Genomic DNA, 14,310 nt, shown 5'->3' with positions numbered 1-14,310 from the left:
ATATGAAGCAGTAGTGGGGTTAGCATATGACCCCAGAGTCCTTCTGGACTGCTCATTTCCACTAAGGTCCATGATGGAGAAAAGGGAATTGATGTGAATTGCAATTAAAAGATATTTTTATTTTTATTATATAAAAAAAGAACGAATAAAAAAATGAAATAAAATAACTAGAAATTAAATATAGATTTCGAAAATTAAGAATAAAAAAATTAAAACTAAAATAATTACTTAATTAAGAAGATTTGAAAAACTTTGGATATGATTTTTGAAAAATATTTTAAATTTTGAAATAGAAATCTGAATTTTAAAAGCAATTTTCGAAAATTCACTTTAAAATAGAGAGAAAAGATATTTTTTTTATTTTTGAATTTTATGATGAAAGAGAAAAACACACAAAAGACATACAACTTAAAATTTTGGATCTAATGTTCCTTATTTTTGAAAATTTTGGAGGGAAACACCAAGGAACACCAAACTTAAAAATTTTAAGATCAAAAGACAAGGAAGACTCATGAACACTTTGAAGACTCACAAGAACAACAAGAATATGAAGATAGAACACCAAACTTAAAATTTTTAGAAAACCAAAATAAAATTTTCAAAAACTAAAAAAAAATCAACAAGAAAACACCAAACTTAAAGTTTGGCACAAGATTTATTCAAAGAAAAATTATTTTTGAAAAAGTTTTTAGAAAGAAAATTCCCAATTACCAAGAACATAAGCACACTGCTCTAGCCAATTGAGCTATAAATTTAAAGTGTTTTAATAAAAGTATTTAATGTATAAATTTTTATTTTTTGGATACTAATAATTCGAAAATGCACAAGAAAAACAAGAAAAATCACAAGACAAGAAAAACTAAAGATCAAACAAGAAAAATAAACAGGAACAATTTGAAGATTAAGAAAGAACAATGAACACAAATTCGAAAATTTAAAAGAAAATAAAAATATGTAATTGACACCAAACTTAAAATATGAAACTAAACTAAAACAGAAAAACTCAATTATCAGTTTATAAAATTTTCAAAAAATTTAAAAAGAGAAAATAAGGATTTAAAAAAAAAATTTCAACCAAGAACAATAATAGAAGACTCTAAACCAAAAAGAAAAAAAAATTTTCCTAATCTAAGCAACAAAATAAACCATCAGTTGTCCAAACTCGAACAATCCCCGGCAACGGCGCCAAAAACTTGGTGCACGAAATTGTGATTCACACTTTTCACAACTCCGCACAACTAACCAGCAAGTGCACTGGGTTGTCCAAGTAATACCTTACGTGAGTAAGGGTCGATCCCACGAAGATTGTTGGCTTGAAGCAATCTATGGTTATCTTGTAAATCTTAGTCAGGAAATCAATTATGATTATCAGTTTGAATTGCGAAAAATAAAAGAGCATGAAATAAATACTTGTTATGCAGTAATGGAGAATATGTTGGAGTTTTGGAGATGCTTTGTCTTCTGAATCTCTGCTTTCCCCCTGTCTTCTTCTTCACGCACGCAAGGTTCCTCCTATGGCAAGCTGTGTGTTGGTGGATCACCGTTGTCAATGGCTACCATTCGTCCTCTCAGTGAAAATGGTCCAGGTGCGCTGTCACCACACGGCTAATCATCTGTTGGTTCTCACTCCTGCTGGAATAGGATCCATTTATCCTTTTGCGTCTGTCACTACGCCTAACCCTTGTGAGTTTGAAGCTCGTCACAGTCATTCAATCCCTGAATCCTACTCGGAATACCACAGACAAGGTTTAGACTTTCCAGATTCTCAAGAATGCTGCCAATGGATTCTAGCTTATACCACGAAGATTCTGATTAAGGAATCCAAGAGATATTCATTCAATCGAAGGTAAAATGGGAGTGGTTGTCAGGCACACATTCATAGATTGAGAATGGTGTTGAGTGTCACGGATCATCACATTCATCATATTGAAGTGCGAATGAACATCTTAGATAGAAACAAGCGTGTTTGAATAGAAAACAGAAATAATTGCATTAATTCATCGAGACACAGCAGAGCTCCTCACCCCCAACAATGGAGTTTAGAGACTCATACCGTCAAAGAGTACAAAGTTCAGATCTAAAAATGTCATGATGTACAAAATAATCCTCTAAAAGTTGTTTAAATAGTAAGCTAGTAATCTAGGTTTGCAGAGAATGAGTAAACTATGATAGATTGTGCAGAAATCCACTTCTGGGGCCCACTTGGTGTGTGTTGGGGCTGAGACTTGAGCTTTACACGTGCCTAGGCTGTTTCCAGAGTTAAACGCTAGGTTGTAACCTGTTTCTGGCGTTTAACTCCAACTTGTAACCTGTTTCTGGCGTTTAACGCCAGAATGCAACATGGAACTGGCATTAAACACCAGTTTACGTCGTCTATCCTTGAGCAAAGTATGGACTATTATATATTTCTAGAAAGCTCTGGATGTCTACTTTCCAACGTAATTAGAAGCGCGCCAATTGGACTTCTGTAGATCCAGAAAATCCATTCCGAGTGCAGAGAGGTTAGAATCCAACAGCACCAGCAGTCCTTTTTCAGCCTGAATCAGATTTTTGCTCAGCTCCCTCAATTTCAGTCAGAAAATACCTGAAATTACAGAAAAACACACAAACTCATAGTAAAGTCCAGAAATATGAATTTTGCCTAGAAACTAATGAAAATATACTAAAAACTAACTAAAACATACTAAAAACTACATGAAATTAACCCCAAAAAGCGTATAAAATATCCGCTCATCATGGATCTATTGAATTAACCCACAATAAATACCCAACCCCAAAAGACACAATATACTCTGAAATTAAGATATTCAAAGTAATAACCCTATTAGAATGGGAAAGACTTCCCTTTTACTGTAAAAGTTTTACTAGAAAATTCGAGTCTCAAAATTACTACTATTATGATTATATAGAAGTTTGGTGGTTCACCCTGTATCTTTCTCCAAATCCATACTTAGTTCATATGGATCCGCATGGAAATTTTTTACAATTTTCTAAGCAGTTTCAGGTATGGTTTCAAGAGTTGAGACCAATAGAAGCTATTTTTTCAAAAGAGGCTAGCATGACTTATAAATATTTTAAAAACAAAACCTCATTTTTAGATGGATATAAATTGATTTCCTTCATTCCCACTATGGGAATATGTTGGATTATGACTTGAGAATATGACTCCGCGGGATATGAAGACACTGCAAGTGTATAATATTTAATCAGAAACATAAAAATAAAATGGTGGAACAAATTCGACCTTAACCTAATTGGTAAAAGGGTCATTGATAACTGGATGACTATATCTCAAAAAAGATCAGAACCCCCAAGCCATAGTTCAGAGTTTGAGAAAATATCATACAAAAAAGAGACTCGTTTCTTAGCCCATAAAAAATAAATGATGGTTGCTCTTGCTGTGACCACCTCAGAAGAAGAAATTCATAATTCTCTAAAAGCAATAAAAGCAGCCGCAGCAGATGAAGACAAAGAAGTTCAGTCCAGCCCAGGACTATACATACTAGACACCCAAGATTCATTTAGAGATTAAAAAAAAAGAGTCCCAGAATCAGAAAATCAGACATCAGTCCAACAACAGAAAAAAAGGGGTCAAAACAACTTAGAAATCAATAAAAACATCACATGTAGAAAACAACAAAAAACTCATAGCGGAATACCAATAGAATACCAGCAGAGTTATAAACTAGCTACCAGATTTGCAAAAACTATGACAGAGCACATCAAATTCAGGACAGAGTCCTTGACTCACCCACAGAAAGAGCAAGCAGATTTGCAAAACCAAGGATAAAATTGTAAAAGAATAAGGAGAATAACCCATTATAAAAAGGGGAGGGGGAGGGGGAGGAAGTTGTAAGGCATCTGCGTTTATACACACAATCGTTCATACTCTGAAACATATTTAAGCTTTCGTTGCAATTTTTGTATCTTGAATAAGCATCCTTATATTTTATTCAAGATTCTGAATTACAATACAAGTTCAAATTCTTTGATTATATTGCGAGTATTAATATTCATTATTAGTTTATTAGACGTTATTTTGTTATTGATATTACTCTTGTTTTATTTATATCTAATAGAATTACATATTTATATTATTAATAAGATCCTAATAGCAATTATATATATATATATATATATATATATATATATATATATATATATATAGCAATTAGCTTTCAATCGTATATTAACATTATCATCTTTTTTTTTTCAGTCCAACTACACATCTAAGTCTTTTTGGCAACCAAGTCCAACCAAGTTGGCCCAAACTCAACAAAAAACACTTTTATTACACCAGCGTGTACACATGCGCGCTTCACTAAGACAAACATATCCTTCTTCGTCTTTGCGTTCCTTCTTCTTCTCGCATTCCTCCTTCTTCATCTTTTCATTTCTTCTTCTTCTTTGTCGTGTTCCTTCTTCTTCTTCTTCCCATATTTTCTCTCAATCATCGTGCTTTTTTTGCAACTGTTGTTGCTGCATTTTTTACTTTTCTCCTTTTAATTGAGGTTCATTCGGATTGAGAAATTAATTTGATGTGTTTTATTGATGATTGAGTCTTTTTGACTGCTTGTTCAAAACTGAACTAATTTCAGTTCATTTGTGTGTTAATTGAGGTTCACTTGATATTGCTGATAAGTATTGACCAAATTTTTTATTTTTTAAGTAATTTCGGTTCATTTCTTAGTTTAATTGAGGTTCATTTGGATCCATAAATGAATTGGATATATTTTTGTTGATGATTGAGTCTTTTTAACTACTTGTTCAGAACAAAACTAATTTTGGTCTATTTGTGTGTTAATTGAGGTTCACTTGATGTTGCTTTAAGCTTTGACCAAGTTCTTTATTTCTTAAGTAATTTTTGTTAATTTGTTAGTTTATATGAGGTTCATTTGGATCTAGAAATGAATTTGATGTGTTTTTGTTGATAATTGAGTTTTTTTGACTGCGTGTTCAAAACTAAACTAATTGAATGGAATGTAGTGGAATCTAATGCAATTGAATATAGTGATAATGAATAATTTCATTCTTCTTTGCTAAAAAATTTGGTCAATACTTTTCAGCAGCATCAAGTGGACCTCAATTAACACACAAATGAATTGAAATTAGTTCAGTTTTAAACAAGTAGTAAAAAGGACTCAATCATCAACAAAAACACATCCAACTTATTTCTGGATCCAAATGAACCTTAATTAAACTAAGAAATGAAATAAAATTACTTAAGGAATAAAAAGTTTGGTCAATATATATCTATCAGCAACATCAAGTGAACCTCAATTAATACACAAATGAACCGAAATAAACTAAGAAATGAACTAAAATTATTTAATGATGGTACCAGAATAAATCAGAACCAATAAAGATGTTAGCAAAATGTTGGTGTTGTTGGTGACGATGATAACGAAAGAGAAAGATAACGAAAAAGGAAAAGAAGAAGAAAACAACGCAGCGTTAGGGAAGAAGAAGAACCTACGTGCGCAAATTTGAAGGAAACGGAGAGAAGGAGAAGGAGAAGGAAACGGAGAAGAAGAAAGCACGTGATTTAAAAAGCGGTTAACAACTTGGTTAAACTTGGTTAAGTATTTTACTTAGATGTAGAGAGTTATTTTTCTTTTTTTACATTTTGTGATATATTCTTAGTTAATTAATTCTTGCTATAATTTATTGTATCTAATAAGAAGATGATATACAACATAATATTCCAATTAATAATAATTCCATTTAAATTATAAAAACAAAAAAATACATGTGCGATATGTGCGATATACGTGTAAGATGTGCTTTTTAGTTAATTGATTAGAAAAATACTAGAAAAATCATTAATTATTCTTTGCGATTCAAAAATTTGTCTTTCAATAAATTATATATATTTGAGAGTCCATAAATTATTACATATTATTATTAGGTGATCTGTTATTCAATATGAATTATAATTCGGTCTTAATTATTAATGAATTATAATTCAGTCTTAATTATTATTCATTCTTTAATTACTTGTAATCAATATTTATATTACTGATTTAATGACCATTATTTCTATCTTTTTTAATGACCAAACGGTCATAATATGAATATCATCAATCAATTCTATGTTTATAAAAAAAACTTTCTATATCTAAAGTCAGAAGGTACACACATGATAAGTTTTAAGATCTAAATTACGTTACTATTTTATAATATACTGACTTAAGCGTCGGAATACCTTTTGTATGTATCCATTTTCGTATTCTTCTTCTTGCTGAAGTATATATCTTCTGTAGTTGAAGAGACAAGCTCGATTCCATCTAAGACAAGATATACCTCGGAATTGTTACTACACAAGAACATTTGGCGCCTACCGTGGAGTCGAGTAAAATAATTCATGCTCGACCGACATCCATAAAATTTGAATTACATTCAAATTTTTTAATCAAATTTAACAATCTTTTACAATATTTTATTTGGTATTTTTGAACAAATTTTCGGTGATATATAAATTATATTTGTAACATATAACAATATTTGCTATTCAATCTTATTTTGTTCATGCTTTACCTAGTATAACATCACAATATTTATTTTTTTTTATCCTCAATAAATTGAAACTTATTGCGATGTCTTTACAAATAACTTGACATGATACAAAAATATCAACCTTAGCTATTATGTATTCTTTGCTTTTATGTTTTTGCATTCTATATCTTCTATGATTGATCGACCTTTACATTTGTTATTATCAATTATTGAAAGTTAATAATTTTAGTCAAACTCTTGTTTTGAAAGAATAGAGGTAAGAAATGCATTAGACTCTGTTAAAATCTTGACAAAGCTTTAAATCAAGAGCATGCACATTACTCATTGATTATCTCTTAGCAAATTTTCAATTTCGACTTATATACCTGGTTTATTCATCACGCATGAAACAATTCTAAACTTATGATTTTAAGGTAAATGTCAGTAGTCTTATTATCAATTATTAATTATAGACACGTTGCTTTCTTTGCTTCTTTGGCATTACTTTGTCTCTCTTGATTTTTTTTATCACTTTATTAATTTAAATAATACTAATATATCTATATTATATTATTAACTAATTCATGAAAATTGTGAAAACAAACAATGAAGGCATAGACGAGGATTCAAACTTGAATTTTTCCATAACTAAGTTCGGCACGATGAGCAAGAGCTCGTAACTCACTATGAATCCTTCCAAATTTTCTGGTAATATCATCTAGTGGAACACAATTTTAGTTGCATATAGCACATGCTCGGCTTTCATATTTTCATTAGGAATTTTGGCTTTGTACAATTATACAAGTATTTGATCAAATAATAAAATTAATTATTATCTTTGATACATGATCCAGAATAAAATTACATAGGATCCAAACAATTTAAGCATGAGTATTCTTATATTTTTAATATGTTAGTTCAAAAATTTATCATCTATTCTATCTTTTTAGTAATAGTAAATCTTTCCATGCTCATTTGGCATTCATATATTATTACTCGTAAATATGAGTATTTTCTTTTTTCCTTATTTTACGTTGCATTGCTTTATTCACAACACTCAATCATTTATGAAATTTATTATACACATTACTTTTTTTCATAAGTTAATCATTTTCATTTCGCATCATAATAATTCACTCACATTTTATATCTTTTGTGACTAATATTTATTATTTCAATTATATTCAAATCTTAATATATATTTTGTGCTTTGAATTATTCTTACAAATAGCATACAATTTTTCCCCTCTATATCTCGATAATTCTCTAGGTTATTGCAGGACAATATCCGTCTTTTCTATTTCTATTATTAGAAATCATTCATCTTCGATTTATTATTGTTTTAAAAGAAAATAAAGAAAAAGTATCCTATAATGGGATAAATAAATCAAAACTGATGACCTAATAATAAAAAAGAACATATATAACTACTATTCCAATTAAAGTTTATTTACTATTTTGTGTCATATTAATTATTTGCTGAGAAATTATAAATTAATAGTAGAACTAAAAGCTTGGTCCAGTAGTGAAAATTTATAGAATTTTAATAATTTTTCAGAATCAAATGAATATATACACTACATATGCATAGTCTTACATCTCTATCTTTCTCTATATGGTTGTCACATAAACTTATTATCCAAACTCTCTTAAAGCTAAAGTGAACAATGCTCTTTCTAAAAAATTTAACAAAATGACATGCTCAAACTATGATCAACAAGATCTCATCTATTTATTAGGTGATATCAAATTAAAATGACAATTTATTATGTATTCTAAAATTTATAGTTTTCATGCTCTATTTTACAAGATTTTTGCAATTATGAAATTACCACTCATTCTCTTTTGACTTTAACTTTATGCAAAACTATAAAGTCCTTCCATTTGATTTATAATATGTCACCAAACAATTGCACACAATAGAACATTATGATGATTTCAAATTTTTTGTTCATTTGTTTGCTTTATTTTTGTTCTTTGTGCAGAAGAACGACACTACCATTACTGTCATATTACTTTATCATTATCCAACTGAGTTTTTCATAGATCAAATCGGCATCGTCGTTCTTAACCCCCTCAATTGAGTCTTATTTGACCTAAATCTGCAAAATAAAGAGCCAACTGTTGTTAATTTATCTTTAATATTTTGCATTACTATTTAATTTTATATTTATGAAAATAATTTCAAACAATACTGAGATCAAGATTTGAGATCATCCTCTACTAACATCATAATGGCTCAAAGCCAAAATTACTATTTGTTATTATGAGTTCAAGCGGGTACCAAATATGAGAAAGGGGTGAACTCTAAGAAAACCACCATTCATAAATAAGGAGATCAACTTTGACATTTTTAACTAATATAGAATATCTATTTCTTTGCTTTTTTATTTGTAGTATTTAGTTTGCTCTTTACGTCGAGAGTGATGATAAGATGACTAACATTTTTTTTGAATTTGAAAAGACAGACAACTACAGATTCATTCAAACAATAACTCAAAGCAATTATACTAATTCCATGATTATTATTTATTCTGATTTTTTTGTTTAACCATTATAGGTAATGAACGACAAATGACCTCAATAGAAAAAATTACCAAGTTATTTATACTTTGGTATAACCATATCTAAACTAGTTTGCTTATATAAATCATCAAATTCTAATATATAGTAACTTTTTATAAAGTATGTACCATTTAAATTGCTTCACTTTTACGTATCACACTAAAAGAAAACAAGCTTTTTGCTACGCTTTTAAAGCGTGGCAAAAAGTCAAAAAAAGCGTAGCGATAGCTTTTCGCCACGGTTTTGAGCTACCGGTACGCTTTTAAAAGGGTCACAACTGCAAGAGTGCCGGTTGCTCTATCGCCACGCTTTATTTTTTGCCACGTTTTTAAGGATCGCCACACTTTAAAAGCATGGCCATATGTGCCAAATATGGCTACGCTTTTAAAGTCGCTACAAAAAAACTGGTATAAAATGGCATCAATAAAATGGCATTTTTAAAATACTGACGTTATATTTATAAATTGAGGCGGTTTGTGTGGCTGCCATAATTTACTGGTGGAAAGCGGCGGTTTTTTAGTGAATTTGGCGGTTTTAAACGCCAGTATCTCAGGTTTTTATATTAGGGCCTAACTCTTATTTTAGTAATAAACGCTGTGCTACTCAATCTATCGAAACTGGCAATGTGAGAACCAGGAAGAAACTCCATCGAAGCGTGAGATCTGCGATCTCATCCACGACGCTCTCCTCTGGTGGCAAGCTCCTCCATCAACGCCTTTCTTCCAGCTGTGATCTCCTCCATCAAAGTTTCCTGCTCCATCGTGTTGTGCTCTGTGAAGCTTCTCCTTCTCCATCTTCGTTGAACTAGGTTTATATACAAATCTACATTCTCTTCTTTTAATTACTCATATTTTGTATTTGCTAATTGTTACTACTTCTATATCTTTAATGCTAGGTTTTGATTTTCTCTTTGTTAGCAGAAATTGGGGTTAAGGTCTTCATGAAATTCCTTCGATTTTTTTCTTACATGCATGTATACAAATTTGCATTCGTTTCGCAGTTTTGATTTGTAAATATGCTTTTGGTTGGTGATTTACTGATTCGCATAGCACGTGTTTGATGAATTGCTTAAATGCTTATCCTTTTTTGTTCCAAGGCAATCGAGGATTCTAGAATTTCGATCGTGGTTTTCTCCAAAAGCTATGGGAATTCGACGTGGTGGTTGAAGGAATTGGAGAAGATAATGGAGTGTCAGAGCAGCAAGGGTCAGAAGGTTGTGCGGGTGTTCTACGGTGTTGATCCATCGGAAGCTGGGGCGGCATTTGCATACCGGGAACCACTCAAGGAAGCTGCTTGCCTTCCAGGTTTTGTTACATATATCAGTAGGTACTTTTAAGTTTTAAAGCTGTTTGATTTGAAGAGAAAATAATGCTGAACTGAAAATCTTTTATTTTTTTGTCTATGCATTTATTTAATCATTGTTGTATGCGATATATCTCTTTTTCAGACATATCAACAAATTCTTTTATTAGCTTGAATGATAGCTACATGTATTCAGCAGTCGTCGAATGTTATGAAACTCTCAAGGATATCATTTATAACCTCCTGCAAGATGAGGAAGATAAGATGTAAGGAAAAAAAAGATATCACTATCTCACATGCTTACATATTTAGTTTCTATTTTTATTTCCTGATTTCATTTTTAGTATTCTTTGTTAGGATTTTGCAAAATCAGAAAACATGATTTTATTGTTTGCAACTTTTTTCTTCTCAAAATGTGAAAACATAAACCAAACAGTAACTTTCTTTCTGCTTTTACCGGAATCCTCTTGATTATTCAAGGTCTTCCATGTATTGTGATAGGATTGTAAGCCATATTTGTGATAAAGTTGAATGGAGCATACAAGAACACACATTTGTCAAGGAATTCAAGATGAGTGGTTTGCCTTCACTTAGTGAGAAATTGGAGAAATTCCTAACTCTATTGGTAACTCTTTCCTCTCAGAATATCTCAGTTTCCTATATAGACCCTTTGAAGTCTTTATAACACTGGATTTTCATTCTCATTAGCAGCGAGCTGAAGACGACAAACTCGAGACACTGAAGCCCCAAATAGTCAATGTTTTGCATGATATTGTAGAAATTATCTTACAAGATTTTATGCTTGATGGCCATTTCTATGTTCAAAACTTTATATATATTAAACATCACAATAAGTGCTGCATTATGATGTTGATCTGGTTTTTCTTTCTCTAGAGTCATGGAAAATCTTCGTCTCAACACCAAAGAAAGAGGACAGAGATTTGTCAACATAGACACCAATTTTACTGTCAACAAATCAGTGAAGGAGAAGGTAGTCTTCACAAATAAACTCCGGTTGATTCGCTGCATTATTCTTTGTGATTTTGTTTACTAAGTCTTTGTTTCTTCTATGTAGGTTATTAGGCTTCATTTGCTTTTAACAGTAAAGGAATCAGCCATAAATGTGCCTCAAAATTTGGATGCTCGCTGCCGTATCACATTCTTTGCAAATTCCTTATTCATGAATATGCCGAAGGCTCCCAAAGTTCGAAACATGTTGTCCTTCAGGTTAGTCATTATGATTAACTAATTTAATGACATGAAAGTGGAAAAAATAGAATGAATATTGAAAAATGGCAAGTGCCAACTCTCTTAAGTTCTTAAATATTAAAGGCACATAAAAAGGAGGTGAAAAGTATGATGAGGTATGGACAAATGTTCAAGTTTGAAGTCTCATTTTCCAATTATGATTCACCTAAATTTTCTAAGAAAAGGATAAACTAAGTTAGATAAAAGGATCTAGTTGAAAAATGTTTGCACAAGCTTCCTAATTAAGAAATGGTTTTATGTTGAATTAACAGGAAGTATATCGCATCAAGCTTTCAGGTTTTCCAGTTGTGATTGGTGAAGGGAAACCTGAAAATCAAAACCATGCCATTATATTCACTCGTGGTGAAGCCTTGCAGACCATAGACATGAATCAAGTAAGTTTTCTTTGGAGTTAAATTGAATGTGTTAAGTGGTATTTATTTTCTATGTAATTCAGCACTCTTACTTTCTCCTTTGTATTTTAAAGGATAATTACTATGAAAAAGCATTCAAAAATGAGAAATGTGTTGGAAGAATTCCGAAAAGATGGTTTTGATTAATTCAACACTCTTACTTTCTCCTTTGATTAATTTATTTCTAATGAACAATTAGTCTCTTTTTTTTGGCACAATCTTATAATGTTAATGTTTCTCTTTTCTTTCATTATGGCTCTGTTTCTTTTATTTATGTTTATGTTCACAATTTATTAATTGATCGTTCCTTAATGAAAAATGATGGTTCTATTTTTTAGCTCATGTTTCTTGTACCATCTCTTTATACAAATCCATCTCTTTTAAAACAGAATTCAATTCAAGAATGGCAGTTACACATGCTGATCTCGAACCAAACACAGGGAAGACATGTTTGATGATCAGCAAAACTGGTGTGTTCCTCGTACTTGTCACAATCCTATTGGGACTCTCCTCCTTCACTCTCTGCCTCATAGCAGAAGCCACACGTTCTCAGGTACATAATAATCATATATATTAATTACTTAAATCTCTTAATTAATATATAATTAATGATATGGCAGGTGACATGGATGAACACAAGAAAAACAGAATGTGTATACAGAAGTAGTGGAAAAACGCCATTGGTATGTGCTGCTTGTGCTTTTGTTGTGCTAGCAATGGCCATGGTTATGGAGCATACTTATCTCTTAATCGCAGTTAGTAAATCATCGCCAACCTTACTTCAGTTGGATCCTGAATCCCCTTCTGCCAACTCTTAGCCTCCCATGCTGGATTTTTCTTCATCACTACCTGGTAACAACAATATCTATGTAATATTAATAACCTTCTTCATTTCATGCTTTAATGTTCATTTCTAATAAACTTTAGAAATTTAGAAAATCATATTCAAATTAAACCAGACTTCAATTAAATAACTGAACCTTAAATTTATGATTGAGAGTAATAATGGAGCTAGAATAGTAAAAGCAAAAAGAAGGAAGTAGGTGGGATTATATTATTGGAGGAAAGCACATTTACTAAAAAGATAAGAATAAGATATGAACTCATGTTCTTTCATTTAGTGCCTCTAATTTCAAATTCTTGTAATTGATGTATAATATTTGGTGAGAACTGATTCTCAAGCTTTTTATTTTTTATTTTCAATTTTAAATTATTACATCACATGCTTCACTTTTAATGATACATATGATTATGACCTTTTCTAGCTTTAAATCAGGGATAAACATGAACTGAAATTGGACTTCAAGAGATTTTGGGAAGAGTTTCGATCATCTAGCTCTGAGAAGGTTCTTTCTCTTTATTGCTTAGGTTTCTGGTGGTCTCATTCATATTTGACCTTGAATTGTTCATTATGGTAAATTATCAGGTGCTTATGCTTTGTCATTTGCTTGCAGGAAAAGGAAGCGTCCTTGATTTTTGAGTATAGATGTCTTTTGTAAATTAGTAAAGCAGCATGCTAATGTAGCTTAGTTAGTTACCATGTAAAGACACTATTTCTCCTTATCTTCATTCCATACTTATTCATGGATGCCTTAACTTATATATATATATATATATATATATATATATATATATATATATATATATATATAATGAATAAATTTTTTAATATCTAGTCCCTCTTGTGAGACTGTTGGTTTAGTTTTTAATTCTTCAAAATGCTAGTAGTTTGCTATTTATTTGAGCAACTATTTATTTCTAACGTTCAATTTTCTTTTGCAGGTAATATTTATTTATATGGATATGAACAATGAAAATGTTGGAATGATCTGTAGCAAATTTGTTGAGCATCTCTAGGAAAACTCCCAATGTAATAGAACTAACAATATTTCTTAGTTTGATACTTTATATAGGAGTTATTATTTTTTATTTGTAATACTAAAAAATCATATATTATGTTTAATACTTTGAGTTATATAATATTTTGTCTATGGATTATGATTTTGTTATTGTGGAATTTTAATAAAAAAAATTATTTATTTAGTAAGATAAAAATAATAGTAAAAATTGCATTTTTAAAAGATAAAAAAATATCATTTTTATCCGGTAAAAATGACAGTTAAAAAATGCCATTTTAAACGAAAAGGATGCCATTAAACCCTGGTAAAAACGGCGGTTATAAATGCCATTTTAAATGAGGAGGATGCCATTAAACCCAGGTAAAAACGGCAGTTACAAACCGCCATTTTAAACGAGGAGGATGCCATTAAATCCAGGTAAAAACGGC

At 30.7% G+C, this 14,310-nt stretch overlaps 2 protein-coding genes across 22 annotated transcripts; both read left to right on the top strand.

Moving 5' to 3' along the window:
- Nucleotides 1-9,646: 9,646 nt before the first annotated feature.
- On the top strand, nucleotides 9,647-14,021 carry LOC112732299 (callose synthase 7). 21 transcript variants are annotated; one of them, XM_072212048.1, is made up of 14 exons: nucleotides 9,647-9,868; nucleotides 10,157-10,382; nucleotides 10,508-10,628; nucleotides 10,843-10,987; nucleotides 11,071-11,136; nucleotides 11,257-11,353; nucleotides 11,438-11,589; nucleotides 11,883-12,005; nucleotides 12,413-12,576; nucleotides 12,644-12,706; nucleotides 12,780-12,875; nucleotides 13,300-13,369; nucleotides 13,478-13,564; nucleotides 13,806-14,021. In XM_072212048.1, exons 2-7 carry the CDS (start codon nucleotides 10,244-10,246, stop codon nucleotides 11,443-11,445), a joined length of 576 nt encoding a protein of 191 aa, XP_072068149.1. In that variant the 5' UTR covers nucleotides 9,647-9,868; nucleotides 10,157-10,243; the 3' UTR covers nucleotides 11,446-11,589; nucleotides 11,883-12,005; nucleotides 12,413-12,576; nucleotides 12,644-12,706; nucleotides 12,780-12,875; nucleotides 13,300-13,369; nucleotides 13,478-13,564; nucleotides 13,806-14,021. The 21 variants fall into 21 exon arrangements, with proteins under 21 accessions (XP_072068149.1, XP_072068157.1, XP_072068163.1 ...); XM_072212055.1 differs by having other exon boundaries at nucleotides 9,648-9,868; nucleotides 10,157-10,364; nucleotides 10,864-10,987; nucleotides 13,289-13,369; XM_072212056.1 differs by having other exon boundaries at nucleotides 10,157-10,364; nucleotides 10,864-10,987; nucleotides 11,074-11,136; nucleotides 12,644-12,875; nucleotides 13,289-13,369.
- LOC140173115 (uncharacterized) lies at nucleotides 12,427-12,841 on the top strand. The gene is made up of 2 exons (XM_072210772.1): nucleotides 12,427-12,576; nucleotides 12,644-12,841. Exons 1-2 carry the CDS (start codon nucleotides 12,427-12,429, stop codon nucleotides 12,839-12,841), a joined length of 348 nt encoding a protein of 115 aa, XP_072066873.1.
- Nucleotides 14,022-14,310: the final 289 nt, after the last annotated feature.

This window comes from Arachis hypogaea, chromosome 13 (genome assembly GCF_003086295.3).
Source record: "Arachis hypogaea cultivar Tifrunner chromosome 13, arahy.Tifrunner.gnm2.J5K5, whole genome shotgun sequence".
NCBI lineage: Eukaryota > Viridiplantae > Streptophyta > Magnoliopsida > Fabales > Fabaceae > Arachis > Arachis hypogaea.
The sequence above is the reverse complement of the archived record's forward strand: the minus strand, read 5'-3'. Positions and strand labels throughout refer to the sequence as shown.